Here is a 25,566-nt window from a genome sequence, read left to right as displayed (position 1 = left end):
TACATATTATAGGCAAATACTTGTATGATAATGTGATGTAAGATTTGAGGTTTACTTTGGATGCTTGGATTATCCACATCAACATTGGTTTGCTATTGCTTCTTATCCCTCAAAATTATTCCAAAGACCGATGTCTTTTTCATGTTTTGAAAGGAATGTTTGTGTACACTCCTGCACATTATTACAGAAATTGGACTGTAACTTTGTTCTTAAAGTCTTTGAAATTGTGCAAGTCATACTTTGTACTAAATAACAGTATGCAATTACACTTTAATCATTATACTTACATGGTATGGTACTACCAATGTTATTTGTGTGGCATAATGCCTATATAGTGTAAGTTTGGACTAAATATGTTTTCTATACTTTCTTTCATTGAATAATGATCATCAATCACTTTCCATGTTGTGTACTGTATGTTGTCATATAAGTTCAAATGTATTTGATGTCTATCCCAATCATTCACAACTCCTGTAACAGTTGGTCGTGACAATATTGTAATGCTGACTGCAAAATGAATGTCAATGTGGAATGTCAAGTTACATTTTTCAAAATAGCATGTTGTTCTCGATGATTTGTTCTTTTTTTTTGTTCTAAGGAATACATACATACAGTATATTAATATTCAAATTGAATCCTTTGTTTTGTTGCAATTGTATGCACATCAAGCTATATTTTCTGCTGATATTTGCATTCTCTCACATATGCAAGTATCAACCAATGAAATGACCCAAGCACCATGAATCAGATGGATTTCAAAATTGTCACATGGTTCACTTGAATTGAGATCAGTTTGTTGTTGCAGGGAATTCAGCCATTGGAAAGTGAACAGCTTGGCTACAGAGAAGAGGGACGTTTTTAAGGCCCCCTTGCCGCTGGCGCCGGAATTTCTACGCAACCTGAGGTTGCTGGGTCGAAGACCAAGTCTGCAGCAGATCCACGAGAACTTGATCAAGAAATATGGAACTCACTTTTTGGTGTCTGCTACGCTAGGAGGTAAGCAACTTCACATACACCTACTCAGTGGCACTTAGCTCTAGGCTTCGTGGCTAAGGGATGTTGTTACTCATCTTGGTCTGCTTTGTTGATTTGGCAATCCATGATTGAGGTAATGCTGAATACATGAGGACATTTCAACAGTTATACACATAGTTTGAGATATTGAATGCTATTCTCCCCCTAGCATCTAAATAAATAATTGGACACCAGTCCTGGTTGTGGTCTCTAAACATTTGCTATGACATCAACCAGAATACTACTATGTCTGATGAGATGTAGGCACTAATTATGATGTCACTTAATGGTGGATATATGAACTGAAGTTACAGAGTCGAAGTGACAAGAAAGATGAATGCAGTGGCAAAGCCATAGTGAGGTCTCATAATTACCGGCTCAAACAAAAGGGATGGGACTATATGCTGCATGCTAATGAGATAATTCAAATAACAATGCACACATTCTTATGCTGGGTGCTGATGGTATCAAATAGTCTCAAGGTAGAAGAGAGCAGCACACTGTCTGGTCTAGCAGAATCATGTGAATACTGTAGTGTTCTTTTGAAAAATCTGGGTTTTCATACAAGACAGAGATAGACCTTTTTAATCTGTCTGCAGTCTATGAGCTTTTGTCTGAATGCCTCCGTTAATTCCTTTCATGGAGGATAATGTCACCCATTACTCTCAACAAGTATTAAAACTTTTGGTGTCATTATGATTAAAGTGACCCAGTTTTTCTAGTTGTTCTTTATTATTAAGGACCATGTGTATCTTTGACTGAAGATCCCTCTGGGATTTTTTTAGTTATTATTTTCTTATATTCTATTCTCTTCTATTCTATCTTTCTACAGGAGAAGAATCGTTGATAATCTTCCTGGATAAGCAGAAGCTCAGTAAGAAATCGGAGGGACAGGGAAACAGCTCGGTGGTCTCCCTGGAAGTATTGCATCAGTTGGCTGCCTCTTATTTCACAGACCGCGAGAGCACCTTGAGAAGACTTCACCACTTACAGATAGCCACCTCCGCCATAAAGGTAAATCTACTGCTACTCTCAGTCATTGAAGCATCCAGTTTATTTTTCTGAATATATTCGATTAGTTTGCCAGAGTATATTCCATTTTTCAGCTGATTGTACATGGAAGTTGTATTTAGCCGGTTTATTTTAATGTAAAACAGAATGATGGTAGGCTACTGAGAACTTTGGCATTGAGAAGTTGTTCTGTAATACAATGCTCAACTCTAGTAAAGGAAGGTTGCATGGGTAATTTTTTGTTGCTTAGCAGCTAACTACTTAGCATACATTTGAGTTCCAAACACACACTCTAAAAGGTAGGATTATCATCAGCATGCATTGAGTACTGGTGTATCATGATGACAGGAGGTGAGTGGGTGGACAGGGCTTGCTTTAAACTCATTGAAATAACAAAGTTCATTTAAACACCGAACTGTAAGATTTCTCAACTTTTCACCTTGGATTAAAAAGAAAAGTATTCTGAACATTTGGGACTTGGCCGTGATTTTAGATAAGTGCTTATATATGACATTTTAGTCATTAAGCAGTCGGTCTTATCCAGAGCGACTTACATTAGTGCATTCATCTTAAGAAAGCTAGGTGAGACAACAACATACCACCATCGTAGGAAGTACATTTACGCAGACGTGGGATTTATTTAAAATACTCTTTAAAGAGAGTTAGGTTTTCAGACGTTTTCGGAAGATGGGCAGGGACTCCTTTATCCTGACATTAGGAAGAAGCTTGTTTCACCTTTGGAGTTGCAGGACAGAGAAAGAAGAGCTTTGACAGTTTGAAAGGGAACTGCCCAGTGCCAAGACATCAGATGTGGCAGAACGGAGTGCTCAGGTTCAGGGGAAAGGTTTGACCATAGCCTGAAGGTAGGGAGGGGCAGTTCCCCTTGCTGCTCTGTAGGCAAGCACCAGGGACTTGAAAATGATGCAAGCTTAGACTGGAAGCCAGTGGAGTGTGTGCGGAGGAGCGGGGTGACATGGGAGAACTTGAGAAGATTGAACACCAGGCGTGCTGTGATGTTCTGGATAAGGTGCAGCCAAAAGAGGGTTGCAGTAGTCTAGATGGGAGATGACTAGTACCTGCACCGCTTCCTACGGATGTTATATAGCATGAATCTTCAGGAGTGAGTCAAGAGAAAAGAGGAGAGGGCCTAGAACCGAGCCCTGGGGGACACCAGTAGTGAGAGCATGTGGTGCAGACACAGATCCTCTCCACACCACCTGGTAGGAGCGACCTGCTGGGTAGGATGCAATCCAGAAGTGTGCAGAGACTGAGACACGCAGCCCTGAGAGGGTGGAGAGGAGGATCAAATCAAATTGTCACATGCACTGAATACAACAGGTGTAGACCTTACCGTGAAATGCTTACTTACAAGCCCTTAACCAACAATGCAGTTTAGGAAAATAGAGTTAAGAAAATATTTACTAAAAAAAAAGTTCATAAAATAATTAAGTAACACAATAAAATAACAATAACGAGGCTTTATACAGGGGGTACCGGTACTGAGTCAATGTGTGGGGTACAGGTTAGTCAAGGTAATCCGTACATGTAGGAAGGGGTAAAGTGACTATGCATAGATAATAAACAGCGATCTGATGGTTCATGGTGTCGAAGGCAGCAGATATACACTACATGACAAAAGTATGTGGACACCTGCTTGTCAAACATCTCATTCCAAAATCATGGGCATTAATATGGAGTTGGTCCCTCCTTTGCTGCTATAACAGCCTCCACTCTTCTGGGAAGGCTTTCGAATAGATGTTGGATCATTGCTGCGGGGACTTACTTCCATTCAGTTCAAGAGCATTAGTGAGGTCGGGCACTGATTTTGGGGTTCCAATTCATCCCAAAGGTGTTCGATGGGGTTGAGGTCAGGGCCCTCTGCAGGCCAGTCAAGTTCTTCCACACCAATCTCGACAAACCATTTCTGTATGGACCTCGCTTTGTGCACGGGGGCATTGTCATGCTGAAACAGGAAAGTTCCTTCCCCAAACTGTTGCCACAAAATCATCTACAATGTCATTGTATACTGTAGCGTTAAGATTTCCCTTCACTGGATCTAAGGGGCCTAGCCTGAACCATGAAAAACAGCCCCAGACCATTATTCCTCCTCCACTAAATTTTACAGTTGGCACTATGCATTGGGGCATGTAGCGTTCTTCTGGCATCCGCCAAACACAGATTAGTCCGTCGGACTGCCAGATGGTGAAGCGTGATTCATCACTCCAGAGAACGCGTTTCCACTGCTCCAGAGTCGAATGGCGGGGAGCTTTACACCACTCCAGCCGATGCTTGGCATTGCACATGGTGATCTTATGCTTGCGTGCGGCTGCTCGGCCATGGAATCCCATTTAATGAATCTCCCGACAAACAGTTCTTGTCCACACACTTTCTGTATATATAGTATATCAAGGTGGATGAGAACAGAGGAGAGTCAGCATGTTGTGCTGTGACTCATAGAAAGCCTTTCAGACGCTTTTTTCTCCCCAATTTCGATCTTGTCTCATCGCTGCAACTCCACAACAGGCTCAGGAGGCGAAGGTCGAGTCATGCGTCCTCTTAACACCCGCACCAATGTGTCGGAGGAAACACAGTTAAACTGTCAACTTGTAGGCACCCGGCCCACCACAATGAGTCGCTAGAGCGCAATGAGCCAAGTAAAGCCACCCCTGCCAAACCCTCCCCTAACCCGATTGTGCGCCACCCTATGGGACCCCCGATCACGGCCAGTCGTGATACAGCCCAGGATCGAACCCGGGTCTGTAGTAACGCCTCTAGCACTGCGATGCAGTGCCTTAGACCGCTGCGCCACTCGGGAGGCCTCAGATGTTTTTTTCTTTAAATCAAGCAGAAAGAGCCATAACGCTAGTACTGTAGTGGTGTTCCATTTAGCCTATTAGATTCAAGTGGGGTATTTTAGGCTTTTTAATGATCAGACTTTACATTATTTAGACAACATCCTGGTCAGCTAGTCATTCATAGTGTTCTTTAAATAGACAAATGTGTTGCAGTTTATTTTAGAGTCCTTTATTTTCTAGATATTTACCTGTGAAGCTACATACCGTGTGGGGTAAGTTGTTCTCTGTTACCAAATTGTGTCTTGTGTTCCCCAACCGTCTAGTTACGTCTAGAGGACAAATGTCCCATTTGACCAATGGTACACTTGACAGTCATGACTACATACAGTACAATCCCGTGTAGCTCAGTTGGTAGAGCATGGCGCTTACAACGCCAGGGTTGTGGGTTCGCTTCCCACGGGGGAACAGTTTGAAAATGTATGCACTCACTAACTGTAAGTCGCTCTGGATAAGAGCATCTGCTGAATGACTAAAATGTAATTATATGTTATGACACTTAAGATATCCTCAAGATATTGTGAGTAGGTTTGGCCGTAGACTACACCGAGAGCAAAATATAAAGATAATGATAACAATATGACATGATCCCAGTAGCAGTTCTATACTGTATGTTTACAGCTTGATCTACTTTAATTGATTGAAATACATTTAATTTAATCTACTTCAATAGCGCTGTTTGGACTGTGTGATTATTGGTCAAGTCTATAGAGTTACCATTAGCATTTCACAGAGGACTGGTACCTTCATATTTGTCCGAAAGTTTCACAATGGGCTGTACTAGCTGTATGTATGTTAGCTAACTGCAGGACTGTCTAAATAACATTAGCTGTCAGGTCCGATTAAGCACCAGGAATCAGTGTTTTGAACTACACTGAGTATACAAACATTAGGAACACCGGCTCTTTCCGTGACATAGACTAACAAGGGGAATCCAGGTCAAAGCTATGATGCCTTATTGATGTCACCTGTTAAATCCACTTCAATCAGTGTAGCTGAAGGGGAGGAGACAGGTTAATTAAAGAAGAGGATTAAAGATTTTTAAGCCTTGAGACGACTGAGACATGGATTGTGTATGTGTGCCATTAACCGCATTTCCATCCACAGTTTTTATGCGAGTAAAGTCATACCGTATAAAAACAATCATGACAACTGTGATGGAAACAGGAAGTGTCTATAAAATTTTATAAATGCCGACAGATAATTTGTTTGTTTGACATGGTGGGATCTTTTTGAGTCTATAAAATTAATTATGCGAGAAATGGAGATGGAAATTCCTTTATGTGCAAATATTGATATAATAACCATCATATCGAAGTAAACTTTTTCAGTTTGGTGGAAACACACCACTAGTGGGAAAATGCGTTATTTTCTTCATGCAGATTTTATAATATTTGCATGAAAATCTGCCGCCAATTGGATGGAACCCTAGCTACTCAAGGGTTGAATGGGCAAGACAAAATATTTAAGTGCCTTTGAACGGGCTATGGTAGTAGGTGCCAGGCGCACCGGTTTGAGTGTGTCAAGAACTGCAATGCTGCTGAGTTTTTCACGCTCAACAGTTTCCTGTGTGTATCAAGAATGGTCCACCACCACCACCCAAATGACATCCAGCCAACTTGACACAACTGTGGGAAGCATTGGAGTCAACATGGGCCAACATCCCTGTGGAATGCTTTCGACACCTTATAGTCCATGCCCCGACGAATTGAGGCTGTTCTGAGGGCAAAGGGGGGTGCAACTCAATATTAGGAAGGGGTTCCTAATGTTTTGTACACTCAGTGTATGTTATAGGACAGATAGGTAAAAACTCATATGAAGAACTCTGCAAATACCTGGCTTCAGCCCTGCAGTGCTTCAAGACGAGAAGCTGCTGGTTACATTTTTGCTAAATTATCATCTCTAGTATGTGAGCAACCTGCTCCTCAATGCTTGCCAACTGAGCTAATCATCCATGAGAGAGTGGGATGTGCTTGACCTGCCTGCGTACATGCCTTTAGGCTTTGTGGTTGCAATGAAACTTCTGGAGGAGGAATGAAATATATTATCTTACGTAATGCAGGGGGACCATAAAGTACTTCAACTTAGTTGGAAAATATCACAGTATGTGGAATGCAGTATAGTCCACAATGCATAGCATGTAGTGCTGCACTGACTTCATATTGTTTGACAAGGGTCGATTGAAAAACAATATTTTACAATGAATCATCTGTAAAACACCTTATTTACTGAGTATTGTAGCTCACTGGCAGCATTTCATTGACAATAAATAAAACGTACTCTTACATAACTCAAGGGAGATTTGGAAGGAGATTTGCAAGGGAGGTTTATATTGATAGATGCGGTAAAGACGTCAATTGGAATGCAGACCGTGGGGGATAGAAAGAGGTCGCCGGATTGGCACACATCCAACAAATCTGATCTAACAAAGTTAATATTTGTCAAATCCGTCATGATTGAGGTATTGTAACAGGCCCACAATTTGGTTACTAAAGTACGATTATGATATATTTGACTGTTTTCGCTGCATAACATTTAGAAGTTATTCCTTTTCAGGTTTAGAAGAAGTGACTGCTAATGCTAACTCCTGTTCGTATAAGCTGATAGCATAGCTAGCATACAGAAATCGGTGGTGGTAGTCAAAGCCATTTTTAACTGCAATGCAGTTGATTGGTGACGATGACATGAACATGTATTGGGGAAACAATCCATGCAAGCATTATACTCTGATTTTTACCTCAACATGCTTTCCACCTGGCTACCCCTACCCCGGCCACAAGCTCTGCACCCTCCGCTGCAACTTGCCCATCCCCCCCTCGCTTCTCCTTCACCCAAATTCAGATAGCTGATGTTCTGAAAGAACTGCAAAATCTGGACCCCTACAAATCAGCTGGGCTAGACAATCTGGACCTTTTCTTTCTAAAATTAGCCGCCAAAATTGTAGCAACCCCCGTTACTACATTTACATATTTAGCAGACGCTCTTACCAGAGCAACTTACAGTTAGTGAGTGAATACATTATTGTTTTTATTTTTCATACTGGCCCCCCGTGGGAATTGAACCCACAACCCTGGCATGTGGGAATTGAACCCACAACAGCTAGCACTGCGATGCAGTGCCTTAGACCACTGCGCTAGTTACTAGCCTGTTCAACCTCTCTTTTGTATCATCTGAGATCCCCAGAGATTGGAAAGCTGCCGCGGTCATCCCCCTCTTCAAAGAGGGTGACACTCTAGATCCAAACTGTTACAGACCTATATCCATCCTGCCCTGAATTTCGAAAGTATTTGAAAGCCAAGTTAACAAACAGATCACCGACCATTTCGAATCCCACAGTACCTTCTCCGCTATGCAATCTGGTTTCCGAGCTGGTCATGGGTGCACCTCAGCCACGCTCAAGGTCCTAAACGATATTATAACCGCGATCGATAAAAGACAGCACTGTGCAGCCGTCTTCATCGACCTGGCCAAGGCTTTCGACTCTGTCAACCACCGCATTCTTATTGGCAGACTAAATAGCCTTGGTTTCTCAAATGACTGCCTCGCCTGGTTCACCAACTACTTCTCAGATAGAGTTCAATGTGTCAAATCGGAGGGCCTGTTGTCTGGACCTCTGGCAGTCTCCATGGGGGTGCCACAGGGTTCAATTCTCGGGCCGACTCTATTCTCTGTGTATATCAATGATATCGCTCTTGCTGCTGGTGACTCTTAGATCCACCTCTACGCAGACGACACCATTTTGTATACATCTGGCCCTTCATTGGACACTGTGTTAACAAACCTCCAAACGACCTTCAATGCCATACAGCACTCCTTCCGTAGCCTCCAACTGCTCTTAAACACTAGTAAAACTAAATGCATGCTCTTCAATCGAACGCTGCTTGCACCCGCCCACCCGACTAGAATCACTACTCTCGGCGGGTCTGACTTAGAATATGTGGACAACTACAAATACCTAGGTGTCTGGTTAGACCGTAAACTCTCCTTCCAGACTCACATTAAGCATCTCCAATCCAAAGTTAAATCTAGAATCGGCTTCCTATTTCACAACAAAGCCTCCTTCACTCATGCTGCCAAACATGCCCTCGTAAAACTGACTATCCAACCGATCCTTGACTTCGGCGATGTCATTTACAAAATAGCCTCCAACACTCTACTCAGCAAATTGGATGTAGTCTATCACAGTGCCATCCGTTTTGTCACCAAAGCCCCATATACTACCCACCATTGTGACCTGTACGCTCTCGTTGGCTGGCCCTCACTACATATTCGTCGCCAATCCCACTGGCTCCAGGTCATCTATAAATCTCTGCTAGCCAAATCCCAGCCTTATCTTAGCTCATTGGTCACCATAGCAACACCCACCCGTAGTATGCGCTCCAACAGGTATATCTCACTGGTCATCCCCAAAGCCAACACCTCCTTTGGGCGCCATTCCTTACAGTTCACTGCTGCTAATGACTCCAGTGTTAATACTAAATTGTAATTATTTTGCACTATGGCCTATTTATTGCCTTACCTCCATAACTTACTACATGTGCACACACTGTATATAGATTTTCTGTTGTGTTATTGATTGTATGTTTTGTTTATCCCATGTGTAACTCTGTGTTATTGTTGTTTTTATCGCACTGCCTTGCTTTATCTTGGCCAGGTCGCAGTTGTAAATGAGAACTTGTTCTCAACTGGCCTACCTGGTTAAATAAAGGTTAAAAATAAAAAATGTAAATAAAATACATATCTAAACAATAGCCTAAATGTAACTAATGTTGCTGGGGGGCAATGAGGAGATTTGGGATCTTTCCCCCACGTGTTTCCATGGCATTTCCATTGTTTGGGTCGAGTTCCATTGACTTCTTTACCGCATCTATGGGTGAGATATTATGAGGTCAAAGTGACACCACAACATTTGCCAATGTAAAACATAATTTACTGGTCAAAATTGCTCAATTTGTATCTGTTTTCATAGCTTTTCTATGTAAGGGATAAACACAGACGTTCTGTACATTACCTTCGAAATAATGGACGACGCAGCGGGACGAGGCAGACATAGCATTCTCTGTATAGGGGTGAGATCGCATTTTTAACATGAAACATAGTTTCCGAGGTCGGACAGGCAGACAGCAAGGTTTATACAAACCATCACATACAATATTGTCTTTGATATACAGGTTAAGACAAGAGGATTCTAATATCCCATAACTCTTTGCGCCACTATTCAACAAGGGACCAGCTTCTACATTCGGAATGACTGGGAGTGAATGGTAGTAGCACAGAAAGTTTGCCATCAAAGTGGAAAGTAAACACAATCGTAGTGAACTTCAGCTAACTACTCAACTGCTTTAATGACATTCTATTCATTTATTAACAGCCACTTTTTACTGGATTACCTGACCGCTGGTCCCATGAATGTTTATTTTTAACGCTTCCGCATGGAATTATTACGTTGTCTTAACCTTCCCATCTTCAACTTATTGTAGCTTTTACTCAGGTCGAAAATATATTTCATCTTTAACATAGCTTTTACTTCCTGGCATAGGTCCACCCATTATGCCGGCATTGACTATTAATTATATTTCTATGTGTTAGACAACCTAACAACCAGGTACATGATTCACCAGTAGGCCTAATAAGGCATTAAAATATCTCCTTGTTTCCTAGGTAACAGAAACTAGGACCGGGCCCCTTGGATGCAGTAACTATGACAGCCTTGATTCTGTTAGCTCTGTCTTGGTACACAGTCCTGAAAATAAAATACATCTAAAAGGTAAGCTATTTCACTCCATTCTCAAAACAGTTGCTCCATGTTCTATTGTGTGTGTATAATATACTCATTATGTTCTTTGCACTTGATCTAATTTTCTGGTACAGTGTGTATATGCTGCAAGACAAATTATTTGTTGCCAAGAAGAAAATCACTTATTTCGTTTCAAATTATCATAACTCTCCATCTTGTAAGGGATTATTTTGGTGGAGAAACTTTCTTGAGTACAATACACTCTCCAGGCAAAAGGTTTATATTCCCCTTGAGTGCTCCACTGTTCTTGCCAGCTCTGATCTATACAACCAATGCCATATGATTTTGATAAGTGTAGATCAGTGCTTCTAAGCTTAGCAGTGGGCTCTCATTGTTCATTCCTCAATACTATTCATTCAGGCTCTTTGACTTGTGAAATCATGCAGTATTGAATCTCAAATCATAGATCATATCTGTGAAGCAAGGTTTTGAAAATCCTGGTGTGTGGGATTATTTTGAGATGGATTCATCCATCTGCTGGGGACTGGTGCTTTAACGGTGTAGAAAATACGCTTTGGTAACGTCCCAAAATGGTGCCCTATATTCCCTACATAGTGCACTACTTTTGACAAGGTCAAAAGTAGTGCACTAAATAGGGAATAGGGTGCCATTTGGGACACAACCTTTGAGTGCTGCTTCCATAACCTGGCTCCCAGCAGGTCCAACCAGCAGGTCCAACATGGCTGCACCGGTCCAACAGCAGAGGTTAGACAATAGGGGATTGGGCAAAGATCAGACATAATGAGGCCCAGATGGCCAGGACACAGTCCAAGGATAGAGGAACAAAATCTCAATACGCCAAGCCGTCATTCCCATGGACACCACAGGGATAGCTAACAACAAGCAATAGTTTAAAGAACATCTGATAGGGCTAAACGTAAACTAGGGTAAAGCTTGGGTAAGGTGGACTGTAGACAGTAAGAAAAGATGTGGCTTAAATGCTCTAATAGAAAAGCATTGATGGTGAGTGGCTAAGGTCTATTGAGGAGATTTAGTCCTATTAATTTTATAAGCCAGTTACACTACATGACCAAAAGTATGTGGACTACTCGCTCATTAATGTCTTAATCAAAATTACGGCTTGCCTCTTATCCGCTCATCCTTCCCTTATGCCATAGTTTGTACATCTCAATTGTTATATTGCTTATATAGGTCTATCTTATTCATGAATGATTTCATTGTTTTGCTTATTTGTGTATTATAATTAGCTCATGTGCTTTTCTTCACGAGGAGGGGATACTATATAATGTTGTTGGGTCTGTAACCATGTTTGCCAGTGAAAGTCTCTTCCCATTCAGCGTCAGAGCATGTGTAGTAGGATTCAATCTTAATCCTGTATTGGTGCTTTGCCTGTTTGATTGTTCGTTTGAGGGCGTAGCAGGATTTCTTATAAGCGTCCGGATTAGCGACCCGCTCCTTGAAAGCGGCAGCTCTAGCCTTTAGCTCGATGTTGCCTGTAATCCATGGCTTCTGGTTGGGATATGTACAGTACGTACGGTCACTGTGGGGACGATGTCGTCGATGCACTTATTGATGAAGCCGATGACTGAGGTGGTATACTCATCAATGCCATTGGATGAATCCTGGAACATATTCCAGTCTGTGCTAGCAAAACAGTCCTGTAGCGTAGCATCCGCGTCACTTCCATATTGAGCAAGTCACTGGATAGAATTATGGTCAGATTTTCCAAATGGAGGGTGAGGGAGAGCTTTGTATGCGTCTCTGTGTGTGGAGTAAAGGTGGTCTAGAGTTTTTTTCTCTCTGGTTGCACATGTGACATGCTGGTAGAAATTAGGTCAAACGGATTAAAGTTTGCCTGCATTAAAGTCCCCGCCCACTAGGAGCGCTGCTTCTGGATGAGCATTTTCTTGTTTGCTTATGGCCTTATACAGCTCGTTGAGTGCGGTCTTAGTGCCAGCATCGGTTTGTGGTGGTAAATAGACGGCTACGAATAATATAGATGAAAACTCTCTTGGTAGATAGTGTGGTCTACAGCTTATCATAAGGTACTCTTCCCAAACATAAAGTTCAGTAACAGACCCATGTAATTCCAGTTGATATTGTGAGGTTTGTTTTGTTTGCGCAATGCGCTGTCTGTGCGCGGGTATATTGTCTAAAAAAGTGGAGAAAAATAAAATGTCCTTCCTTTTTAGACCACATAGGCCTACTAAAATAATAAAATGTTGTGCAGTGGCTTTGCTGGCATGTATCTAAACAAATTGGTTCAGTTTCCCCCACCAAGATTTACATGCTAAAAATCGCCACTACCCCAATTGATTAAGCTTTTTAGGGACAAAAAATTATCATACCTAGGCTAGAGAAACACAATGCAATAATGCATTTTCTTTATTTTTTCTAGTGAGTAAAGAATTGTAGTCTAGGCTGTAAACTGCAGTGAATATGCCATTTCAATAACCGCTAAAAAGCTCTGCGTTTTGAATGCATGTTTCATTACGAAACAATAATAATCTACACTCTAAAAAGTAAAGGTTCCTGGAAGATCCTTTAGGGGTTCTTCAAATTGAAACTGTGGGGGAACCCCTATAAGTTCTTCAAAGAACCCTTTAAAAGGGTTCTTCAAAGAACTGCTTTTAATGGATCTGTCATGATTTAACTGGATAGAACCCAAATGCAGACAAGTACACCAAGCCAGAGAAGGTTTAACAGGTTTATTTACAATGTTCAAAAAGGTCCAGGTTTCCAATAATAGGGGAAGAGCAAGTCCAGGTTACAGGGAGTGTAACAGATCCAGGTCAGGGCAGGTGTGGTACCGTAATGTCCTAGTGTCCGTTGTGAGTCCAAAAGGGAGGTCCGGTAGTGGGGAGCAGGATGGTGGTGGCAGGAGTGAAGCGGAGGCAGAAGTCAGGTTCCCATAATCTGTGGCACAGGAGAAAAGTAAATAGAACAGGCCAAAAACACAAAGAGCGAAAACAAACAGGTTGAGTCGGCAGCGAGACTAACATGGTCGTCTTGACTATGATCTGACGATGAGTGGAAAGTTTGACCGGGTCTTAAAGGCTGAGGTGATTATGGTGAATGAGCTGCAGCTGGAACCCTGACTCCCGCACACCAGACTTCACTCCTGCAATCAAGGACAGACAGAGGGGAGGGGGAGAGCAGAGAGAGAGCTACCTAGCAGCAGTAGGCCTAACAGTACACCCCCCCTCTACGGACGCCACCTGGCGACCGACAGGGTTTATCAGGATGTAACCTATGAAACTCACTGGCCAGAGCAGGATCCACAATGAAGCTCCTGGGCACCCAGGAACGTTCCTCAGGACCATAACCCTCCCAATCCACCAGGTACTGGAAACCACGACCCCGGCGGCGAACATCCAGAAGTCGCCGGACAGTGTAGACCGGACCCCCACCCACGATCCTGGGCAGAGGAGGGGGACGAGAGGGCGGGCACAGAGGGCTAACCGACACAGGCTTAATCTGGGAAACATGAAAGGTGGAATGAACCCGTAGGGAGGCAGGAAGCTGTAGCTTAACCGCGCAGGGGTTAACAATAGACAGTATCTTGAACGGTCCTATAAAACGAGGCGCCATCTTCTTAGACTCCACTTTCAACGGAAGGTCACGTGACTTAAGCCATACCTCTTGACCAGGAGAGTAACCGGGAGCCTGGGACCGGTGACGGTTGGCTTGCCTCTGCATGTACGCCGAAGCTCGGGACAGAGCTACCCTGGCCTTCCTCCAGACCTTGAAGCAGCGGCGCAGGTGGGACTGCACAGAGGGTACCGCCAGTTCCCTCTCTTGAGAAGGGAACAGGGGAGGTTGATAACCCAGAGCACACAGAAAGGGAGACAAACCAGAGGAAGCGTTAGTCAAGGTGTTATGAGCATATTCCACCCAGGGAAGCATGGAGCTCCACGACCCAGGGTTAGACCCTGTGACACAGCGGAGAGCGGTCTCCATCTCCTGGTTCGCTCTCTCGGTTGCCCATTGGTCTGGGGGTGATATCCAGAGGACAGGCTGGATGTAATGCCCAAAGCTTTACAGAAAGCCTTCCAAACCTGGGAGACAAACTGGGGACCCCTGTCAGAGACAATATCCGTGGGTAGACCATGAGAGCGGAACACATGTTCAACCAAAATATCAGCCGTTTCTCTGGCAGTGGGCAGTTTAGGTAGGGCCAAAAAATGAGCAAACTTAGAAAAACGATCAATAACAGTAATAATGACAGTCTTTCCAGACGAGGGGGGAAGTCCAGTGACAAAATCCAAGGCAATGTGGGACCAGGGCCGGCTGGGTATTGGCAGAGGTCTTAGATGACCAGCGCTGGCCTGAGTGGGGTTCTTACTACGTGCACATACCGTACAAGCAGCAATGAAGGCTCGAGTGTCCGCCTCCATCCTGGGCCACCAGAACTTCCGTCGCACAAAGTCAAGGGTCCGAGTAACTCCAGGGTGACAGGTAAGGGGAGACGAGTGAGCCCACTGAAGTACCTGGGAGCGAACAGACTCAGGGACAAACAACCGGTTAGGAGGACCGCTCCCAGGGTCAGCTTGATGATGTTGAGCCTGTCTAACAATCCCCTCGATGTCACATGTAATGGCCGCAATACTGCAGGTAGGAGGCAAGATGGGTTCAGGGTTACTACCAGTATCAACAGCAGAAAAAACACGAGACAGGGCGTCAGGTTTGACGTTGCGTGACCCAGGACGGTAAGACAGAGAAAAATTGAATCTACCAAAAAATAGTGCCCACCTGGCTTGACGGGGGTTGAGCTGCTTCGCTCACTGGATGTATGCCAGATTCTTATGATCCGTCCAAACGATGAAGGGTTGTTCCGCCCCCGCCAGCCAATGCCGCCACTCTTCGAGAGCCAGCTTCACGGCGAGCAGTTCACGATTGCCAACATCATAATTCCTCTCTGCCTGAGAAAGTTTCCGTGAAAGGAAAGCACAGGGATGCAGTTTGTTATCTTCCGGTGAACGTTGTGACAACACCGCACCTACCCCAGTGTCGGATGCATCCACCTCCACGACAAACTGGCGGTCGGGGTCCGGCTGCATCAGAATGGGAGCCGAGGCGGCGATGTTTCAGTTCTTCAAACGCTGCTTCGGCCCCTTCATTCCAAGCGAACGGTCGTGCGATGGAGGTGAGAGCGGTGAGTGGCGCCGCAATGCGGCTGTAGTCCTTGATGAACCTCCTGTAGAAGTTCGCAAACCCCAGGAATCGTTGAAGTTGTTTGCGGGTGGAGGGGGCTGGCCAGTCCGTGACAGCAGAGATCTTAGCTGGGTCCATCCGCAACTCCCCCTGAGCTATTATGTAACCCAAAAAAGAGGTCTCAGACACATGAAATTCACATTTCTCCATCTTCACAAACAGTTTGTTCTCCAACAACCTTTGCAACACCTGGCGCACATGCAGTTCGTGTTCCTGGGAGGACTCTGAAAAAATCAGGATATCATCCAGATAGACAAAAACAAACCGATTCAACATGTCCCGAAGGACATCATTGACTAGTGCCTGAAAAACGGCAGGGGCATTGGACAACCCAAAAGGCATAACCAGGTACTCAAAATGTCCCAAAGGTGTGTTGAAGGCAGTCTTCCATTCATCACCTTTACGAATGCGCACCAGGTGATACGCATTTCGTAGATCCAGTTTAGTGAAGATAGTTGCACCATGAAGGAGGGGAAAAGCAGAGTTAATTAAAGGCAGAGAATATTTGTTCTTAATGGTGATGTTGTTAAGTCCACGGAAATCAATACAGGGTCTGAGGGTCTTATCCTTCTTAGCAACAAAAAAGAATCCCGCTCCTACAGGTGACGAGGAAGGACGAATAATACCTGACGCCAAGGAGTCCCGAATGTAGTTCTCCATAGCTTCCGTCTCCGGGCGGGAGAGATTGTACAGGCGACTGCTGGGGAGAGGGGCTCCTGGCTGGAGGTCAATGGCGCAGTCGTAAGGCCGGTGAGGAGGAAGAGAAGTAGCTCTGTGTTTGCAGAAAACGGATGCCAGGTCATGATACACGTCAGGGACAGCAGAAAGATCCATGGACTCCAGTGGAGGTTGAGGCACAGTGCTGGCAGGGGTCTGAGCAGAACACAAACAATTCACATGACAAAATGTGCTCCATGAAACAATTCTACCGGTCACCCAATCAATGTGTGGATTGTGTCTTATGAGCCAGGGGATACCAAGGACCAGGGGGGTCTGTGGGCAGTCAATTATATGGAATTGAATGTTCTCCTGATGATTACCCGACACTCTGAGACAAACAGGAACAGTCTGATGAGTAATACGGGTCAACAATTGTCCATTTAGACCCTTAGCCTGCAGCGGACAGTCCATAGGAACAGTCTCTAACTCCATTTGTTGAGCCAACTCTCGATCCAAAAAGCTCTCATCGGCACCAGAGTCAACCAGCGCACTAACCGAGAAATTCTGGGACTGCCACTGAAGGGATGCCTGGAGCAGAATGCGGGGAGAAGAGGAAGAATCCGCTGCTCGGCTCACCAAAACTTCTCCCAATAATGATGAGCCGGCCCTTTTTCCGGACGAACTGGGCAGGAAGGAACGAAAAGACCAGCTTCTCCACAATACAGGCAGACCCAAGCCTGAATACGACGTGCACGCTCCTCTGAGGACAACCGTGCACGACCCACCTCCATGGCTTCGGGTTCAGTGCTCCTCGTATCGACTCGGGAAGACTCGGCTTTCTCCGTAGGGAAGATGCGGGAAGGAGTTTGTTGACGACAGACCAGTTGCTTGGAACTAACACTCCTCTCCCGGCGGCGCTCCCGAATCCGATTATCCAACCTGATTGTGAGCGAAATAAGATTATCCAGCGTAGGCGATACATCATATGACACCAACTCATCTTTTAAAGTCTCAGACAAAGCATTGATGAACACTCCTTGTAATGCCTCGTCATTCCAACCGCTCACGTCCGAAACTCCACTGCCATCTCCGCCACACTGCGAACCCCCTGCCGAAGAGACAACAACCGTTTCGCAGCCTCCTTGCCCCGTACGGGGTGGTCAAAAACCTTCCTCATCTCAGTGGAGAAGGCCACGTAAGCGTTGCAAATGTCCGACTGACTCTCCCAGACCGCGGATCACCAGGCACGAGCGGAACCGCTAGTAGAGTTAATAAGGTAGGCAATACGGGCTCTTTCTGAGGCGTAGGTGAGGGGCTGTTGTTCAAACACTAACGAGCATTGAGTCAAAAATTCACCACAGGTTCCCATGTTCCCATCATAGCGCTCTGGAGCAGGAACAAAATGCTCTCTGATCTGGGCTGGAGGGCCAGGAAAAACAGGTGGAGCAGGAGAAGGGGCAGTTTGTATGCCATGCCCGAGGGTTGCATTATTAACTTGGGTAGTAAGGACAGACACCTGATTGGTAAGTAATTGAACCTGATTAAACAGCACCTGACTGTTCTCAGCAATAGTCTTAAACAGGGTATCATGTTGGCCAAGTAAAATGTCCTGATTGGCTATAGCAGTCCGAATTTGAGTGCATTCTGGGGTGGTATCCGAGCTACTGTCTGCTGGGTTCACATTGGTCAGATCATACTGTCATGATTTAACTGGATAGAACCCAAATGCAGACAAGTACACCAAGCCAGAGAAGGTTTAACAGGTTTATTTACAATGTTCAAAAAGGTCCAGGTTTCCAATAATAGGGGAAGAGCAAGTCCAGGTTACAGGGAGTGTAACAGATCCAGGTCAGGGCAGGTGTGGTACCGTAATGTCCTAGTGTCCGTTGTGAGTCCAAAAGGGAGGTCCGGTAGTGGGGAGCAGGATGGTGGTGGCAGGAGTGAAGCGGAGGCAGAAGTCAGGTTCCCATAATCTGTGGCACAGGAGAAAAGTAAATAGAACAGGCCAAAAACACAAAGAGCGAAAACAAACAGGTTGAGTCGGCAGCGAGACTAACATGGTCGTCTTGACTATGATCTGACGATGAGTGGAAAGTTTGACCGGGTCTTAAAGGCTGAGGTGATTATGGTGAATGAGCTGCAGCTGGAACCCTGACTCCCGCACACCAGACTTCACTCCTGCAATCAAGGACAGACAGAGGGGAGGGGGAGAGCAGAGAGAGAGCTACCTAGCAGCAGTAGGCCTAACAGGATCCTCAAAGAACCTTTTGAAGAACCTTTTGGGGTTAATGTTTGAACTACCCCCCTCCCCTATTATTATTATTAATTAATAATATTAATAATAATACGCATAACAATAACAACAATAACACAATATTTTAGTTGTCAGTGTTTATTATGATTTTAGTGGCAAAGCAGAATAAATAAATCCAAATATGAGGTCAACTCCCAGCAGAGCCCCAAGTCCAATGGGTCTTTCCTCTGGCAAGTTGATGTTAATGTGTTGATGTTCTCTGTATCCATAGCCATAAAGATTTTGCAGTGTATGGTGATTGAACAGGTTTCCTGTTATATTCATCAGAGGTGTAGGCAGGGTGAAGTCTGTGAATCCCAAAAATAGTAATTATACAGATGTTTAGTAATAGTAATTATACAGGGGCGGCAGGTAGCTTAGTGTTTAAGAGCGTTGTGCCAGTAACCGAAAGGTCGCTGGTTCTAATCCCTAAGCCGAATAGGTGAAAGATCTGTCAATGTGCCCTTGAGCAAGGCACTTAACCCTACTTGCTCCTGTAAGTTGCTCTGGATAAGAGCGTCTGCTAAATGACTAAAAATGTAAATGTTTAACAAAACATGCATACAACAGTATTCATACCTTGGTTTTTGTGGTAAATGTGAATGAAAAAAACTGTTTTCATAATGGTTTTCATACACATACCTTGTCCATAATGTAGAGGCCTATGGAATTTTCATTGACGAGGTAAGGGAGGAGGATGGTATACAGTGGGGAAAAAAGCATTTAGTCAATTGTGCAAGTTCTCACACTTAAAAAGATGAGAGAGGCCTGTAATTTTCATCATAGGTACACGTCAACTGTGACAGACAAAATGAGAAAAAATTATCCAGAAAATCACATTGTAGAATTTATTTGCAAATTATGGTGGAAAATAAGTATTTGGTCAATAACAAAAGTTTCTCAATACTTTGTTATATACCCTTTGTTGACAATGACACAGTTCAAACGTTTTCTGTAAGTCTTCACAAGGTTTTCACACACTGTTGCTGGTATTTTGGCCCATTCCTCCATGCAGATCTCCTCTAGAGCAGTGATGTTTTGGGGCTGTCGCTGGGCAACACGGACATTCAACTCCCTCCAAAGATTTTCTATGGGGTTGAGATCTGGAGACTGGCTAGGCCACTCCAGGACCTTGAAATGCTTCTTACGAAGCCACTCCTTCGTTGCCCGGGCGGTGTGGTTGGGATCATTGTCATGCTGAAAGACCCAGCCACGTTTTATCTTCAATGCCCTTGCTGATGGAAGGAGGTTTTCACTCAAAATCTCACGATACATGGCCCCATTCATTCTTTCCTTTACACGGTTCAGTCGTCCTGGTCCCTTTGCAGAAAACCAGCCCCAAAGCATGATGTTTCCACCCCCATGCTTCACAGTAGGTATGGTGTTCTTTGGATGCAACTCAGCATTCTTTGTCCTCCAAACACGACGAGTTGAGTTTTTACCAAAAAGTTCTATTTTGGTTTCATCTGACCATATGACATTCTCCCAATCCTCTTCTGGATCATCCAAATGCACTCTAGCAAACTTCAGACGGGCCTGGACATGTATTGGCTTAAGCAGGGGGACACGTCTGGCACTGCAGGATTTGAGTTCCTGGCGGCGTAGTGTGTTACTGATGGTAGGCTTTGTTACTTTGGTCCCAGCTCTCTGCAGGTCATTCACTATGTCCCCCTGTGTGGTTCAGGGATTTTTGCTCACCGTTCTTGTGATCATTTTGACCCCACGGGGTGAGATCTTGCGTGGAGCCCCAGATCGAGGGAGATTATCAGTGGTCTTGTATGTCTTCCATTTCCTAATAATTGCTCCCACAGTTTATTTCTTCAAACCAAGCTGCTTACCTATTGCAGATTCAGTCTTCCCAGCCTGGTGCAGGTCTACAATTTTGTTTCTGGTGTCCTTTGACAGCTCTTTGGTCTTGGCCATAGTGGAGTTTGGAGTGTGACTGTTTGAGGTTGTGGACAGGTGTCTTTTATACTGATAACAAGTTCAAACAGGTGCCATTAATACAGGTAACGAGTGGAGGACAGAGGAGCCTCTTAAAGAAGAAGTTACAGGTCTGTGAGAGCCAGAAATCTTGCTTGTTTTTAGGTGACCAAATACTTATTTTCCACCATAATTTGCAAATAAATTCATAAAAAATCCTACAATGTGATTTTCTGGATAATTTTTTCTCAATTTGTCTGTCATAGTTGACGTGTACCGGCCTCTCTCATCTTTTTAAGTGGGAGAACTTGCACAATTGGTGGCTGACTAAATACTTTTTTCCCCACTGTATGTGATCTGCATAACATACCAATACCAATTGACATACCTTTGTATGCCTCCTCGTCTGTATACCTGCAGACACAGACACAAAAGTGAGCAGTTCATTCATCTGCACCCAATACAGCTAGCCTTCAACATACAGTTGAAGTCGGAAGTTTACATACACCTTAGCCAAATACATTTAAACTCAGTTTTTCACAATGCCTGACATTTAATCCTAGTAAAAATTCCCTGTCTTAGGGCAGTTAGGATCACCACTTTATTTTAAGAATGTGAAATGTCAGAATAATAGTAGAGAGAAGGATTTATTTAAGCTTTTATTTCTTTCATCACATTCCAAGTGGGTCAGAAGTTTACATACACTCAATTAGTATTTGGTAGCATTGCCTTTAAATTGTTTAACTTGGGTCAAACGTTTTGGGTAGCATTCCACAAGCTTCCCACAATAAGTTGCTTGAATTTTGGCCCATTCCTCCTGACAGAGCTGGTGTAACTGAGTCAGGTTTGTAGGCCTCCTTGCTCGCACACGCTTTTTCAGTTCTGCCCACAAATCTTCTATAGGATTGAGGTCAGGGCGTTGTGATGGCCACTCCAATACCTTGACCTTGACTTTGTTGTCCTTAAGCCATTTTGCCACAACGTTGGAAGTATGCTTGGGGTCATTGTCCATTTGGAAGACCCATTTGCGACCAAGCTTTAACTTCCTCATGATGCCATCTATTTTGTGAAGTGCACCAGTCCCTCCTGCAGCAAAGCACCCCCACAGCATGATGCTGCCACCCCCGTGCTTCACGGTTGGGATGGTGTTCTTCGGCTTGCAAGCAACCCCCTTTTTCCTTTAAACATAACAATGGTCATTATGGCCAAACAGTTCTATTTTTGTTTCATCAGACCAGAAGACATTTCTCCAAAAAGTACGATCTTTGTCCCCATGTGCGATTGCAAACCGTAGTCTGGCTTTTTTGTTGCGGTTTTGGAGCAGTGGCTTCTTCCTTGCTGAGTGGCCTTTTCAGGTTATGTCGATATAGTAATAATTTTACTGTGGATATAGATACTTTTGTACCTGTTTCCTCCAGCATCTTCACAAGGTCCTTTGCTGTTGTTCTGCGATTGATTTGCACTTTTCGCACCAAAGTACGTTCATCTCTAGGAGACAGAACGCGTCTCCTTCCTGAACGGTTTGACGGCTGCGTGGTCCCATGGTGTTTATACTTGCGTACTATTGTTTGTACTGATGAACGTGGTACCTTCAGGCGTTTGGAAATTGCTCCCAAGGATGAACCAGACTTGTGGAGGTCTACAATATTTTTTCTGAGGTCTTGGCTGATTTCTTTTGATTTTCCCATGATGTCAAGCAAAGAGGCACTGAGTTTGAAGGTAGGCCTTGAAATACATCCACAGGTACACCTCCAATTAACTCCAATTATGTCAAATAGCCTATCCAAAGCTTCTAAAGCCATGACATCATCTTCTGGAATTTTCCAAGCTGTTTAAAGGCACAGTCAACTTAGTGTACGTAAACTTCTGACCCACTGTAATTGTGATACAGTGAATTATAAGTGAAATAATCTGTCTGTAAACAATTGTTTGAAAAATTACTTGTGTCATGCACAAAGTAGATGTCCTAACCGACTTGCCAAAACTTTAGTTTGTTAACAAGAAATTTGTGGAGTGGTTGAAAAACAAGTGTTAAGGACTCCAACCTAAGTGTATGTAAACTTCCGACTTCAACTGTATTCTTATAGCATACATATTCTTACCTCTTTTTTTGATTGATATCCATTGAATGATGTCCATTTTCTGTTTTAGAAAGATTTGCACAAATATGAAAAGATAGATGGTATCATCATAAAACAATATCAATTTAAATCATACAAGAGACAAACCTTGAGGAGATCTTAAAAAATTGAGTTAAGTGCCTGCACCTGCTGTCTTTCAAATCCAAAAGCTTCAGTTGGGCAGTTAGGTTCCTGCAAGAACCCCCACCAACTAAGGAGGTTCCTCGATGAACCCCACCTCCTATGGGGTTCTTGGAAGAACCTTTTTGGGGCAATTTTCAGTGCCAAGAACCGTAAGGTTCTTCAAAGAACTTTAAGGATCTTAGAAGAACCCTTTTTGAACCCCTAATTTTTATAGTGTAGCCTAGGCCTGATTAGGCAACCATTTGGATCAGTAATGGGTATTTTCTTGACAGTAAAGGCACATTAGCAGGCCAGTCATAGTGTGTATTTTGTCAGGATGTATCAGCGTTAACAGATAGGCCTACCATCTGAAAATAAAGCCTTCTCATGCGCTGTTTGCCAGCTATTCAGGCAATTTTACCGTGTGTTCTGTCTTCTCTCCTTTTCGAGCAGCCTTGAGCACCTAGAACCAAGAACACTTCAATAGAACAAGGTTTTGATTAGTTGTCAGTGTTTTATGGACGGGGTGGGGGGCCCTATCGGCCGGGTAAGCGACCGCTTATTTAGCTTATACCTTGAGCCGGCTCTGCTTCAGAGCATCACACGTCTGGCTAAGCTTTATTTAAAGAGGGAAGAAATAGATAAGCAAGCGACAGTGATGACAATCTCTCTAATCCAATAGTGAAGCCAGGTCTAAGCATCGTGGACACAGGAGAAAAGATCATGAAGGACTGGAAAAAGCAGTCAGTATCAAGAAGTGAAAGGAAGAGCAAGAGCATATCTACTCTTCTATCTCTGCACAATGTATAATTCATGAAAACAAAGTCCAAGGGTATATCCTCCAAAGATCTTCCTCACCTCACGTTCTGGAGGTGTAACACTGTACAATTCAATGTTCAATCGAGGATTTTGTTTACTTTGTGGTGCAGGGCTTATCTAAAACTGTGGGATATATTTTTATGTTTGTCTTATCCCTATATGAAATAAATTGATGACTGTACAATGCCATTTCAGCTATTGTTTATGCGAAAGTTGTCAAAGTGTACTGAAAAAGCTATCTACAGGAAGTAGTCTCAAATCTTTGGTACATCTCTCTGGCAGCCCAAGAGCAATTGTAAATTGAAAGTTGTCTTACCATGATGTATAAACCACAACCATCACAAAATGCATGAATCAATCCACATATTTAAATGATTGATACATAGGCCTATCTTACTGTATTTGCAGCTAATTAAATACAGTACATATTGGTCACTATATTAAGCACATGGTTTAGGGTCCATAAGGACTCCAGGGACAAAAATCTTGTTTATATTACCTTGTCTTTTTTAACCAAGGAAAATGTGATCATTCAATTCTTAATCTTCATTAGGGGAAGCCTACACCCAAAACGTATTTTACGGCACTGTAGAAATCTTTAACGATAATCTACCCTTTTCAAATACATGTTAAATTGAAGTAGATTACCATTATAAGGTTACTAGAAAACAAACAATCACAGTTAATCCCATTTTAGCCTACTATTATTCATTGCAACAGAAAGCCCATGTGGTCTATAATAATATGAAATCTCAGAGGTTAATGCCAGTCTAATAAACTTAATATTTTCCAATTCTTTAAAAGCAGGCTGTAGGGTCGTCTGCAGACAAGCATTTCAGTGAACACTAATTTGCTTCGAACACCCACGGCAGAAATGTCACCACAAGTCAAACCAACACAAAGCAGTGTGAGGAGAGGAATGAGCTCAGAGCATTTTCTTCCTTCAGCCATCGCTAATTATAAATGCAGCTTGTGCCAATTTCCAGCGCCTTCCTCAGGTTTGACATTTAAATTGTCAACCCACTTAATACCACCGTCTCCTGAAGGAAGCCCGCTGCTGACAGATACCCTGTAACTACTGAAAGATGGTTGAAAATCTGTGACAGTTTTTTTGTGTACGTGTGTCTGTGTGTGTGTGTGTTCTAATGTGTTGAATTTGGTAACTTTCTTAGCTAAAGCGTCTCTGCACTCCCCGCAAGACAAGTCATTAGCAGCACAGGGAAAATAAATGAAATATGGGAAAGTGTTGTTCTTGACAACTGAAGCTTGCAATTCCACAGAAAAATACTAGTTGCACTCTCTCCCCAAAAAAAGTGGCAGAGATGGAGGAGCTGAGGTGAAGAGGCTGTTATTTAGCCATCTCCCAAATTAAAGCCCATTTCTGCCAGATAGCTCACCCATTGGCTCACAGAACATGTCAGCCGCCAAGGCAGGGCAGGAAGACTGTGACTAATTGAGTCGGCTCTCCACTATTCAAAAAGTAAATACCAAGGAACACACATAAATATTCATAATAAGGCATACGGATTGACTCCACTCTTGAAACATTTCCAAAGTGGTGCAAACTGAGAGGAAGCCTTTGTCACGGCTAACATGATCATTAGATTCCAAACACCAACAGCTGAGCTTCTGACTAAACAAAACCATTAGGGAAATTGAGAAAAAGAACACAATTTAAAACATATTATTGAACTCTCTGCAAGGTTACTGATATGTATTGATCAGAAAAAGATGCTACCATTTAAAACAGATAATGGGTTTTCAAATTACGTGTGATTA

The 25,566-nt window shown here is 43.5% G+C and overlaps 1 protein-coding gene across 1 annotated transcript in view; it reads left to right on the top strand.

Annotated features, from left to right (window-relative positions):
• LOC121535207 (BMP/retinoic acid-inducible neural-specific protein 3-like) overlaps positions 1-25,566 on the top strand; it is a 121,259-nt gene that overhangs the window by 62,131 nt on the left and 33,562 nt on the right. Inside the window, exons 3-5 of the mRNA XM_041842033.1 lie at positions 806-996; positions 1,847-2,028; positions 10,539-10,644. Of these exons, the coding sequence (XP_041697967.1) occupies positions 806-996; positions 1,847-2,028; positions 10,539-10,644 (479 nt within the window). The remainder of the gene's footprint in view (positions 1-805; positions 997-1,846; positions 2,029-10,538; positions 10,645-25,566) is intronic.

Source organism: Coregonus clupeaformis, chromosome 21, assembly GCF_020615455.1.
Source record: "Coregonus clupeaformis isolate EN_2021a chromosome 21, ASM2061545v1, whole genome shotgun sequence".
NCBI lineage: Eukaryota > Metazoa > Chordata > Actinopteri > Salmoniformes > Salmonidae > Coregonus > Coregonus clupeaformis.
This window is presented reverse-complemented; position numbering and strand designations above follow the sequence as displayed.